This window comes from Bufo bufo, chromosome 3, assembly GCF_905171765.1.
Source record: "Bufo bufo chromosome 3, aBufBuf1.1, whole genome shotgun sequence".
NCBI lineage: Eukaryota > Metazoa > Chordata > Amphibia > Anura > Bufonidae > Bufo > Bufo bufo.
In genome coordinates this window covers 592545219-592559867 of record NC_053391.1, presented here as the reverse complement: position 1 = coordinate 592559867, position 14649 = coordinate 592545219, and the positions used below count along the sequence as shown (strand labels likewise).

Here is a 14649-nt window from a genome sequence, read left to right as displayed (position 1 = left end):
TGGCGCCTAAGGGGTCTTATGCCGCCTCTTTGTTACTTTTGTCTTGATGGGCAGTCTGCTTCAGCCTTCCGTTCACTGTGCATCTGTGCCTGCAGGGCTAAAATCTGGAACCTATAATGTCCAGCAACGTTTATACTACCTTTCCATGATGGATTGGTTTTGACTGAAGGAAAGGAGAGAGGAAGGGGGGCTAAAGGAGCTATTTAAAATCAAGGAAGAACAGAGAAGTCAAGGATCCCTCCTCCCAAGTTATTCAGTTAGGGTGATCCAATCAGAAGAAGCACCAGGCCAATTTCTTGTGAAATCCCTCCTTAGCATCCAAAAATGAGGAGTGAAAGAAAAGAGGGAAGGATTGGAGCATTATTCGGAAAGCCTGCTAAGTTCAGGAGCGCACACACTGTGTGAGGCAGCTGGGAGATATCACTGACTACCAATTGTGTTGGCACTGCCACCTAGCCTTTCACATTTTTATTCCATATTGACTACAGATTGTTGCCTTTACCACTTTAAAGGGCCCTGGCAACGATAAGACAGCATCCCCTTGTTGGCTCCTGGGGGAGGATCACGATTAGGGCTGAGGCAGCAGGGACCAGTGCGTACATGATGAAAGAAGAAGGAACATGCCCTGACTCCCCTGAAGGCAGCCTGGTAACCAGTGAAGAAGAGGCTGAGCGCCAACAGAGCAAGGCCATACGTAAGCGCACAGTGTTGGTAGGCAAAAGTGATGATGGGAGGGTGCCCCTTTCGCCTACATGCAAGCGTAACAAAAGGAGCCCCCAATTAGACACGTTTGAGGATGTACACACGCAAAGAATCATTGCCAACGTGAGAGAGCGGCAGCGCACACAGTCCCTAAACGATGCTTTTGCAGAGCTCAGAAAGATCATTCCTACATTGCCATCTGACAAGCTGAGCAAAATACAGACCCTGAAGCTGGCTTCTCGCTATATTGATTTCCTGTACCAGGTCTTGCAGAGCGATGAGTTAGACCACAAGATTGCCAGTTGTAACTACCTTGCCCATGAAAGACTCAGCTACGCCTTCTCTGTGTGGAGAATGGAAGGTGCCTGGTCCATGTCTACATCCCACTGAACCCACCATTGATGCCTCTCTTGTCTGCTGTTTAAAAAGGTATGTGGATACCAACAAGCATGTCACATATTGTAGATACACATTGCTTAAGAATGTATTATCTTAAGGTGGAATGATTCTGGTTGTCTGGAAGTTTATGATGACCACCTTGGATCTGTTATAGTTTGTCTTCTCAACTCTCGTGCCAAGAACAACAGAATACACATGGTTTCCAAATGATCCAGATTCCATACAATTTATCCTAATTCTTCAAATATTGCTGTTAAAAGGCATAAACTATCCCATTGCTAGTTTCCGCACTCCCCAGCTGAGGCAAGCCCACCTAACGTTCGTGATATACGACCTTCCTAGCAGCACTCTAAGTCGTGCAGAAGCACATGTCACTTATACCTTTGCCATATGAACTTGCAGCTAAACAGAAAGGGACGTCATGCACTCCTGTTGTAAATTAAGACAGTGCCACGGTTGGGCTGACCTAGGCCACATTATCACTTTTCATGGCTAATCATCTCTCCTGAGTGGAAACTAGGAACAAGCACTTCCTTCATTACATTATCCAGGCTGATTGAATTGTACAACCTTAACACTTTTCCCATACTTGGCTGTAGGCAAGCTGCACCGTACATCATCTACATGTAACAGGCCACTAACAAGATAGGACACGAGGGAATGGTTCACTATACGTTATAGTAATAATACAGTAATATGGAATATCTAGGTTATAGTTCTAATAAATCCCCATATACAGAAGTCACCTCTCTGTCACCCTACCTAGCCATCAATGCTATATTCTGGTTATGAAATTATATACTGTATTATATATTCTTTGTGCAAGTCACATCTCTAGTCTGCGATGCCATGAATAATGGAAAATAAACTTTAGATACAACTTATTCCCATAATTCATCCTTCCATTCCTCCATTTATTCAATTTATTCCTACAATTTATCTTCCATCATTCATTAGGTAGTGATATGTCAACCCACCCGTCAATAGTTTACATACGCCCGCCTACTTCCCCGACATCTGTATAATCTACCTATAAGATATAGACAAGACGACAACATACATCTTTGGGCAAATAGAAGAAATAGGTTGCATTTTAATGCATTATATTATGTACTACATCACGTAAGACTTCTCTAAATATGTGCTCACCTCGTGCAATCAAGGAAAAAAAATGTACATTTTGTGTTCAGATTCATTTCACTGTTACAGAAGCCTTTGTAGAAATATACCGGATCCTCAAGAGATCTCAGAGCTCACGTCAACTGGAGCGCAGATCTGTCCAGCTCTGTTTGCTTCACACGTTGTCTGTTTAATATAGACTATTCATCTTGTGTTGACAAGACCAATATCAAAGCCCAAAGCCGTCATCTGTACAGAAAACTATTCAGCTCATATGTTTTGTAGAGCAGAGCTTGTTTCCAGTTTTTGCCTTTGGGATTTTGTACTATAAACATGGTTTTTAGTCTCTGAACACATGGGGGGTTGCATAGCACAACAATCTTGGTTTTTGCCTTCCTCTGGATCAACTTGTAGGATGACAGGCCGAACTGGATGGACAAATGTCTTTTTTCGGCCTTATGTACTATGTTACTATGTTCTTGTACAAACAACCTTGGTATAGAATATGTAATATGACTGGGTTTCCATCATGGCGTCATGTGTTAAAGTAATCACTTTGCTATCCTATTATATACACTCAGTAAGTAATAAAGTGTTTATATTCCCTGAAGTCATATCATAAACTGTTAGAAATCGGAGGCTCTGGAATGTAAGTCACAGTGTTCCAAGGTAAAATAGACATGGCTTGTCATTACCCACAGCTCTACCACATGCTACAACCAGGGCAGGTGTAAGAGAGACCTTTTTGGTGAAAATGTAACATATGTTATGTTGGCATCTGAATGTAAATAGCAAATCTATATACAACACAGTATGAAATAAAGCAGGAGGCAACTGTACATAAACCTTATAATAAGGAAAGTTTAGACTGGATGTTTTGATTTTGTTTATAAACATAAAAGTATAAAAACAACATACATAATGGAATTGCACCGTTAATACTACGGCTACCATTACTACATAGTATACTACTGCTAATAATCATCTTACTAGTAATACTGCCATTACTGCATGGTATACTAATAATCATATTAATACTACTACTATCCATACTAAAAAGTATACTACTACTAATCATCTTAATACTACTAATACATCAATAAATATTATATTACTAATAATATTTATCTTAATACTACTACCATCACTAAATATAATACTACTATTAATCATCTTAATACTACTACTACATCACTAAATATTATACTATTACTAATAATCATCTTAATACTACTACTACTACATCACTAAATATTATACTATTACTAATAATCATCTTAATACTACAACTTTATCACAAAAAATGAAACTACCACTAATAATAACTGTTTTAATACTACTACTACTACTACTACTACTATCACTAAAAATTATACTACTAGTGATAATAGTCAACTTAATACTACTACCACCACTAAATATTATACTGCTAATAATGATATTGTTAATACTACCATCACTAAATATTATACTAATAATAATAATCACCATCTTAATACTATTACTATCACTAAATATTATACTAATAATAATAATCATCACCATCTTAATACTATTACCATCACTAAATATTATACTAATAATAATAATCATCACCTTAATACTACTACCACCACTAAGTATTATTAATTATTATTATTATTATTATTAATACTGCTACTACTACCACTAAGTACTATACTACTACTAATAATAATCTTAATACTACTGCTACCCTCACTAAATATTACACTACTATTAATAATAATCATTAATACTACTACTGTCATCACCAAATAATCTACTATTACTACTTCTTCTACTACTACTACTGTCATCATCATAATTATGTATGCACCCCTTTTAATACTACTACCAAAACTACTAACTATACTAATAATAATGATGATAATGTATGCACCTTTAACACGTCTGTAACTATTAAACTAATTATTAATAATACAAAAAGTATTTTTGATACTTCTACTGCTACTATTATTACCATTTCTAATACTACTATGAGTTTTGCAAACAGTAATTATATAATAATAATATTATATTAATAATAATTATAATTTAACATTAAATATATTTAATAGCACCATTGCCACCCAAATTCTATTACTTCTACTAATGATTACTGTGTCATAAAACAACTAACCATACTATGGTTCTTCTTTTAATACGACCGCAACCACCAATACCAGTACTAATAGTAATAAGGACTAATAATGATACTACCCCATTTCTATTACTTCTATAGCTAACAAGCCCTGTGAATGTGCTATGTGTACTTCTAAGTATAATACAGTTGAACCCTTTGAAACCATTGATAATAGTACTGCCACTAATACTGGTTGTACCTTTAAAAATATTTTTACTACCATACCATTTCTATCTACTATTGCCAATAATTACAACTAAAAATAATAATGATAAAAATTACTATAAACTTGCCATTAATACTACCGATCCTAATAATAATTCTACAGTTAATAACACTACAACCACCACTACATATACTAACTGCTCCTTTAACACTACTATGACCATTACCACTACTCACAGTGCCATAACTTAAATGAACCATAAATGATCATCATTCCTAGTTATTGCACTTTAAAACTTTTATTACTACCGCTAAAAATAATTAAAGAAAAACATACTAACATTATTACTACACCTATTAATAATAGCCATAGATAGTAGTAATGATTTTACCTTTACATTACTACCAGTCGTAATAAAAGATTACCTTGAATTTTATTGGATCCATTGTATAAAATTATTACTCTTTACTATAAAAGATAATCTCAGTTTTTCCAGGTCCATTTCTGCATGTGTCAGGTCTAAAGCTGTTCACATTACCGCTAACATAACTTGTAATTAAGGTGATATATTATTTGGCGTTCGCCATGGGGAAGGGGTTTTATTAGACACATCCATCTACAGAGACAAATGTCAAAATCATGTTTGTTTAATTAACACTTGACCTGTCTGCTCCTGTTGGGACCTTTAGCAAATCAAGGAGCAAATGAGCTACAGGCAGTTTTTTTTTGTTCCAGGAAGCGCAGGGACTAGCGCTCAGTGTATAAGATAGCAGGCGTTGTCAATCTTCCATTGAGAGGCTGAGGAAGCTGCTGTAAATGCATTGACTTTTTATTTACACAGAAGACCTATAAAGGGTTGGGGAAGGTAACCACCGAAATTTAGAAATATGTGTGTTTTTACATTTTTATTTCATAAAAACTGAAAAAAACACAATATGGCCACTTAGTTGATGTTACATAATGCAAATTTAAATAGTAACAAGCAGTTTAGAAGAAATGTCCTATAAATCTAGTCATAGCTACTCTGTTCTTCTTCTCAAGTTGCTTGTTGGCGCACATCTTGCCACCCAACACCCAGGGTACATCCCCTGCATAGCTCTCCCCTAGCTATGCACCTGTCTAAATCCAATGCAATCATATAAGGGTATAGTACATTTTAAAAAAATAGCTTTGTGGTTAGTTTCTATTATGTTATCCTCAGTTTTTACACTTAGCCAACTTTTACATGACATATATTATGATTACATGATATTTGTAAGCCACATCTTGGAGTGGGCCTAGAGGCACGAATCATCTATCATACCGTCTCTATGTAGATTCGACTCCTAGTTTGGTTCCCAAAGACTATTCAAAATGCTGACCAAAATACTGCCATGAGAAAATGTTCTTAAGAATTGTAAGGCGCACTTCTCACATAACCGGCGATCCGGCTCAGTTCTCCTCTGGCGTGGTGCAAAAAACGCCATAGGGGAACCGAAGCTAGAACCGATCCCATAGTTTTCACATACATCCAGCTCATCGCTTATGACACCGGATGTCAAGTACGTGCATGCTAGGTTTCTCTGTCCGGCGCTGTGCAGTACACATCCAGTAGTTGTGTCAAGCTCCCGACCTAAAATAACTGATGAATGTGAATCTGTCCTAACGGTTCCTATTAAGAAAATTTTATTTCACATCAGAGCAGGTGATATATAGTCTGCAATAAAATCATATACTGTGCCGAAAGCCATTTTGACTACAAAGGGTTAAAAAAGAGACTTGGCACCAAAGTGATCTATTGTAGCTATAGAACTACTGAACAGTGGCAAGTCATTCGGCCTTATCAGCTGTCAGGGCAAGTCAGCGCTCTATAGGAATCCTGCCTGGTCTTCTGTTCTGCGGAGTCTGCACAAGTGCTTGGCAATAGACAGTAAGAACCTGGCCATGACATACCGCCTGTTATAAGGATTATTTTGTTGATTTACACAGAGGAATTCAATTTATTTATGGGGATATTTTCTTTCCTGTATAGATCGGCTTTCATCTTCCTGCACCGATCCTGTGAAATACTGTATGGGAACATTAGTAGACTTGTGGAGTTTTGCAATAGAAAACCTCAGGGTCACAGCCATTGTAATAAGATTTAATTGGGAGCACAGACACTTTCATTTCAGACTAAAATGTCTTGATTACAGCCTTACAAAATTCTGAAGGGACGTGTGATTATCCGGAGGATGACACAAGTACAGATGACACATGAGAGAGAGAGGAAAGCTGACCATACACAATCAATAGCTGTCGGCTGAACGATCCCTCGCCCAACGGCTGTCTCTCCCAACTTCCCCTACACATACTGGTTCATTTCAGCGTGTTGTCAATGGGGAGAGAAGAAACACCTCTGGTGGCAGATAATCTCCTGGGAAAACAAAAGGATCGGGCAAAATCTTCGGTCACCCGAATCCTCCCCCCCCCCCCCCCCCCACCAAGAAGGCACAATCTAATGTGTTTGGGAGCCCGTGACTTTCCCTGACAGATGATGTTGGGGGGGTCGCGAGCTCCCAAACACCTTTGATTGTATCTTCTTGGTGGGTTAGGCCAGCAATACACTAATGTGTATGGGGCCTTTACTCACAGGAATAGACTTTTTAATGGTGACGAAAATATTATTTATCTTCTTATCTATTTTCTATTATAATTATTTATTATAATAGAAAACACTATTATTGTTCTTCTACCATCACTATTCTTTTTTTATATCTATTTAATGTGAACATTCAACTCCATTTTAGTTTCATCCAACACTTGCTGCCAGCTTGATACAGTTAAAACATGAAGAACTCATGGAGGTAAAGGAGCTCCTGGAGAAGTTGGTGTCCCAATAACAGAGCCAACTTCACACCTGTCTTCATTCATAGCGTGGCAGGGGCACGTGGCTCTTTTCGCCAGACTCATGAGCATGTATGCCATGGAAATACTGGCTATAAAGAAAACCACTTGTGCTGGAAGACCATAGGAGATGAAAACATGACCTTGCGGTGCTCATACATGTGTGGTCTGCAGGCCTGTATAGAGCAGGCAGCCATGAGTTAATAAATGGTGATCATTTCGTTTATCACATAATACACAAGATTACTGTAGCTTTTATCAGGAAAACCTCAGGCTACCGCGCCAGTATCTGCTGTCCAAAGGCCTCCTCTCTTGTGCTTGTTCTCTTGTTGTGCAGGTGTTTCCTGTTCTAACCCAAATATAAATGATTTGTTATGGAACACGAGACATTCAACAAATATCAGAATGATCATGAAGATAAGATGAAATCCAAGACGGTGTGAAAATGTGGGCGTCTGTATATCTAGAGCAGGGATCGGCAACCTCTGGCACTCCAGCTGTTGTAAAACTACAACTCCCAGCATGCTCCATTCACTTCTTTGGGAATTCTGAGAACAGCCAAGCAACTGTGCATGCTGGGAGTCGTAGTTTCACCACAGCTGGAGTGCCGGAGGTTGCTGACCCCTAATCTAGGTATTAGATGGATGTTAATGATAGATAGATACATAGATAGATAGATCATTGATAGATAATGATAGATGGATAGAGAGATAGATATTAGAAATGATAAATAGATAGCTGATGGATTATGTTAGATAGTAGAGAGGATAGATCGATAGATAGATATAGCTCACTGATTATATTAGTAGAGATGATTGATATTAGAAATGAGAAATAGATAAATATATAGCTGATGGATCATGATAGATAGATAGATTATGTTAGGAGAGATAGGTAGATGGATAGAGAGATGATTGATAGATAATGATAGATGGATAGAGAGATAGATATTAGAAATGATAAGTAGATAGCTGATGGATGATGTTAGATAGTAGAGGGGATGCTATCTAAGAATAGAAATATATATAGATATTAATTAGACAAATTGAAAGATGATTATTTTGATGATAGACTCATAGATAGATAGATCACTCACTGATCATAAATATAGATATTAGAAATGATAAGTAGATAAACAGATACCTGATGGATGATGTTGGATAGCGGAGATGATAGATCATAAGAAATAGATATTAAAATAGATAGAGATTGATAGATAGATAATATATATGAAATAGATAGATAGATCGATAGATAAATAGATAAATAGATAGATAGATATATAGATAGATAAATAGATAAATAGATAGATAGATAGATAGATAAATAGATAAATAAATAGATAGATATAGATTCTATAGGACTTGTTCAGGCCTTTCATGAACGTTACAGTTAAATATTTGAACTGTTTTACATATCAGCTAAGTGAATACAGATTGTATCTGCAGGGTCAGATGACTCCAGTAACGTAGCGGTTGTGAAGCAATGTCTTATATAAATTCACAACATGAATACACACACAGGTTACTGTCCTGGGAAGCTCTGAAATGCGCCGTGTTGTGAGGGCACATCCTGCTCTGCATTTTGACTAAATGTGAAATTCTTTGGCGAATAGGGAGAAACAAGAAATGCAAGGGGGTAAAAAAAGAGAAGTCCAACAGTTTATTTTTCTGTTTTTATTGGTTTACCTTCCAGCAGACAACAGCAGGCAGGTTTATGAACTCTACTGAATGGAGTCATCTAGAAACATGAACTGATTAGCAGGTTCAGTCTCTTCCTCCATTCACTTTCAGTGGTGTCACTTTCACAAAAGCAAACATCTTAACTAGATTATGTAAATTAAATTACCTATCATACATTTGTGGCCTGTTCTACTGTACCCAAAAGAATAAATGTGAAATGTGTAACAGCATGCAGAATATATGGAAGCCGTTGTTTGTTTCTATAGTCAACTAATAAAACTATCCAATTAGTATTCCAGTGAGGGAGAGCCGTCCTCCGGGCACGTGTCAGCATGGTGCAGTAATGGATAAGACTTATTCATGATGGAACACCACTGTATTACAGATCATCACAAAATGAAATTATTTTATTAACAAAATGTTAACAAAAAAGTTACCAAAATTATTAAAATAACACTTATGATCAATGGAGAAAATACAATTAAAAAATGTAAAGAATGCACAAAAAGTAGAATATACAGAATGTCGTAGTGGAGACTGCATAAAACACAATTCCTACATAAATGAATTTTCAGAGATGATAAATTAGGTCTAATATTCAGGGCCGTCTTTAATATTGATTTGACCATGGGCAAGAATTTACTTGGGCCCCTTGGATCCCGCCTTCCCACACCCTAGCATGTAATCACGTCCTCCACCACAACACACACACAAAAAATGTGCAGTGTGTGAGTATATCATAGCCAACCCACTGCTTTCCCATAGAGAAGCATTGGGAGGCTATCGCGCATGCGTGGCTTAATTGAGATGCTTTGAATCAATGCATTTCTATGAGGAGTGTTTAGCGTGAATGCCAGTGTAGCACGTTGTGCAACACTGGACTAGGAAGCACCTCTAGTGGCCGTCTGATGAGTGACCGTCTGATGAGTGACCACTAGAGGTGTTCCTTGGCAGTAATGTAAATACTGCCTTTTTTCTGAAAAGGCAGTGTTTACATTAAAAAGCTTGCAGAGACATGCTATAGCCACCAGAACTACTACGTTTAGCTGTTGTGGTTCTGGTGACTATAGTGTCCCTTAATACAGAGTAAAAAAAGAGGAATCCGCACAAAAGTATCAAATAAAATGGCTGTATTATTATTCTAAAAAATAAAAAAGCACAACTTCTGACACAAATATATAGTATTTTGTAGATTACTTTTTTTTTTTTTTTACAATGTGCAGATAGCACTGTACTACTAACCCCTCCATCCACCCCTCCCTCCCTCTTCTCCATCCCCCCACCCCCTTCTCCAACCTCCCAGCACACTTACTAACATAAAACAAGTAATATATATAATATAGCTTACAATGAATTACTGTAAATACTTACAGTTCTGAAGACTCCAGCAGGATCAGGATCAGTGCTCTGGGCAGGGGGCAGCTGGGCTCAGGGCTGGAAGTGGGCACCGCTCTGCAGTTCAGGAAGGAAACTGGGGCTCAGCTCTTCCTAGCGTTGCAGTGCCTCAGCATGACGTCACGGCGCGTAGCGTACGCAAAGAGCAGGGGAGGTCGGGAGGAGGAGCAAGCAAGTACCGTAATTTTCGCCCTATAAGACGCACCAGCCCATAAGACGCACCTAGGTTTTAGAGGGGGACAATAGGAATAAAATATTTTTCATGACACCTCAGGTCAGTCCACCAATAAGACCTCCAATGATAATAAGACCTCAGATCAGACCCCCAATCAGACCTCAGCTCAGACCCCAATCAGACCACAGATAAGAGCACCTTGCCTCTCAGCAGCCCCCATATGCCTCATATCATGCCCCATATCAGCCCCCATATGCCTCATATCAACCCCCATATGCCTCATATCAGCCCCCATATGCCTCTTTTCAGCCCCCATATGCCTCTATTCAGACCCCAGTGCCTCCATCAGCCTCATATCAAGTAAAATAAAATAAAAACACTTACCTTTGCTACTCCGGATGCCGACGCTCCTCACCGCCCATGCTCGGTCTTCCTCCTCTTCAGTCTGCTGTGCTGTGAACTGGCGCACACAGCGTGAGGTCACAGCACAACCTCACATATGCGCAGCCTTCACAGTGGAGAGCCAAGGACCAGGAAGAGGTGAGTATAGAGCTTTCACCGCTTCCCAGTCCTCTGGGTAAGTCCTTCACTATGCAAGCCATGCCACTCGTATAGTAAAAGATAGGATCGGGACACAGAGCCAGTGATTGTGGGCAGTGGCCAGCAGGGCTCAAGAGGCAGCTGCCTTGGGCCCCCCAGGAGCAACTGGGCCCGGGGCAGCTGCCCCTTTTGCCCCGCGTTAAAGACGGCCCTGCTAATATTGCTCAAATTTGAATAACATATTTGAATTTCCAGAATTTTGTGCAATTATGTCACAATCTACTAAACTGATTTATTATTACTACTAGTATGACTATATTCATTTATTTTGATTTAATAACATTTTTAGTCACATACAAAATACATATAACATTAAAACAATGATAATAATAAAAGGTGTAATGGGAGGTGTGGATTTTATGAAGAAAACTAAGACAACTATTTACTTGTATGGATTTTGTAACCATAAGAAAACAAATGCTGAGCCTTTTATCTCTGCCTGGCCAAACTGGGATAAAACCAGCACACGCTGCTGTAACCAGTTACAGAATCTGTTATATTGTGTGGCTTTAGTAAATGTCTATATCTCTATAGGACTAGTCTCTAGTTGGCACCTGTATACTGTGAAATATGAGTAAAGTCACTTGGCCACCAAAACATACAACATGACCGTGTAATAACAGGACTGTGTTCCCATTGTTATCCCTGAAACCCTGGGATGAACTTTTGCTTGTCACAGGCGAAAGTAAAGTGTGGATAGCAGTTCACATGAAGCAGAATTGTTGTAGAAAGTTTTCAATTTCATACAAGTGTGAGGATTCTGCAAACCCCATTTAGATGAGTGTCCCAAAAATGTTGCTATAAATCTGCCAGATGTGAACATACCCCAAATGAGCCAACAAAAGGAAAGCTTGGTCAGTTTGAGCTACTTTGAGTTAACCTGTGATAGAAATATATAAGATAGATAGATAGATAGATAGTCTATCTATCTATCTATCTATCTATCTATCTAAGATACTGTAGGTAGATAGATATATAGATAGAATAAGGAAATATGTGATAAACAGAAAGATATAATATATATAGATAATCGATAAATTGAAACATACTAGATAGATAGATAGATAGATAGATAGATAGACAGATACTGTAGGTAGGCAGTAATATAGATAGAATTAGAAAATATGTGAAAAAAAGAGAGATACTGTAGAATATGTATAGATGCATAGAAAGATGATTGATGATAGCTAGAAAGATATATATATATAAGATAGATACATAGATAGATAAATAAATAGACGGATAGATGAGATAGATAGATAGATGATAGATATGAGAGATAGATAGATGATAGATATGAGAGATAGATAGATGATAGATAGATAGATAGATAGATAGATAGATAGATAGATAGATGATAGACAGATGTGCAGAAGACTTTATTCACTCATGTCATCAGGAAGTTTCAGTCCTGTCACAGTCTTGAGAAAGGTTGAGAAGGTTCTGGTTAAGCTGAAGATCTCAGCTTGTGAAAAACATGATTACCACCAAACGAGATAAGACGGTTACTTTGGTATTAGGTATGCAGCTATTAAGAACTGATGATCACATTAGTAATGGCGGTGTGGGTGAAGTGAGGATAAAATAACAAAGAACTAAGGATAAGATAACAAGATATTAGGGGAATTCTGTCTATTAGGCGGAGTGATGCTTTAGAATGGCTCTTTCTCGGGGAAGTCTTTATCATTATGATTATAGTTTAATCTTAGCCAAGTTTTTTTTTATTTGCATTGTTTTTTAGCTATTTTGTATGGACCTTGTGTCAGCTAGGAAGCCTTGCACTGCAGAGCCCTTAGATATAGCCTGCAAAGCATCTCGCTATATGCTGTAAGAAATCTTGAGTAGGACCATGAAATGTCTTAAGAAGAACCCAGCTTCCACTCTGCACCAGATGTTTACAGTTTCAGAGCTTTTATGTGATATCCCCAGCTTTTTTTACTTACTCTCTGTGTTTAATAGCCTCCTGAAAGTTTAAGTCACACATGCCTTCCATTGCCTTTGAAGAAGTTTGATGTAGACATATAAGGGGAGGTGGACGCTACCCTCAGGCAGAGGAGATGCAGGGATATGGCCTTCAAATCTTTTATGCATAAAGGTAACCTAAAGTGCACACGTTTTGAAATGCGTTGTGCTTGTACTGAGTAAAGTAGAAAGGGACTATTATAGTACTTTTCATCTCGTAACTCTTTTATGTTTTTACTTTTATTTAATACTACGAAAAGTACAGAAGACAACCCCAAAGGCAGGGATAGATATACTTGACATAAAATATTACAGAATAACCCATCCCCCAATCTACCGATGGGATGGGGGGAAAAGTAGGAGAGGGGAATAAAACCACTTTATACATATATGTATATATAAAAAAAATTCATTTCTTGCTCTATAATCTTCTTCCAACGTTTCAAGATATTTTTATTTAGCTTAATCACGGAATATTTGGTTGATCAGAACTGCTGCAAAGAGCGGATGAGCTGCCTGCAAGACGGTTTTATTCTGTAAGGTTAGTTTTATGCTAGAGCTTTAAATCCGGCCGGCTAAACCGGCGGAGATTCAGGCTAATAAGCTGAGAATTGGGCGGAATCGGCAGAGGTTTTATTTCAGCCGATTCTGGGCTTATTTCTTTCTTTTTTTTTTACGCACTTATATAGCACTGACATATTCCACAGCACTTTACAGACATTAGTATCACACTGTCCCCAATGGGGCTCACAATCTAAGGTCCCTATCAGTAGGTCTTTGGAGTGTGGGAAGAAAGCAGAGCACACGGAGGAAACTCACAAAACATGGGGAGAACTTACAAACTCCACATATTTGCCTGAATATGGCCGGATCTTCACCAGTCCCCAGTATAGTTAATTGGGCCGGACAGAGACTTTCAAACTTCTGGCAATGCAGAGAGATCCGTGGCGGCTGTTCTGACAGGGAATCTCAATGCGCTAGTGCGAAACAAGCTGAAGACTCTCGGAAAAAAGACTTGCAAAAGCGTCAAGAGTCATCTTCATGGTATGTGCACTGTTGAGACTTGTCAGAAGATGTGACCAGTGGGGGACCAGGACTTCTGTTGGTCGCTTCAGCCGTCTTCATTTGGATATTTTTGCATTTCCAAGTGATGCATTGCTCAAGATTCTGACTTCTATTATAATCCAAATTAAAAATGTAGGGTTCCCACAAACATGAATTTGCACTGTCAGTTTTTTACCACTAAAAGAAATGCCAGAAAAAACACATGCATTTTATTCTGGCAATTTTTGCAAACCATGTGTTTGCCCACTAGCGCTTTATTTATGACATCTTTTTAACAATTGTTCATTTGCACCCCTGAGAATGATGTATATGTGTCCTTCTTTCGATCATGTGTTTTGGTCACATGACCGTTATCTCGGTCATGTGAGCATCCACG

The 14649-nt window shown here is 38.2% G+C and overlaps 1 protein-coding gene across 1 annotated transcript in view; it reads left to right on the top strand.

Annotated features, from left to right (window-relative positions):
* The first annotated feature begins 323 nt into the window (after positions 1–323).
* Positions 324–14649, top strand: part of LOC120996138 (twist-related protein 2-like) — a 54260-nt gene continuing 39934 nt past the window's right edge. The window contains exon 1 of the mRNA XM_040425868.1: positions 324–1131. Within this exon, the coding sequence (XP_040281802.1) occupies positions 601–1092 (492 nt within the window). The 5' untranslated portion in view covers positions 324–600 and the 3' untranslated portion in view covers positions 1093–1131. The remainder of the gene's footprint in view (positions 1132–14649) is intronic.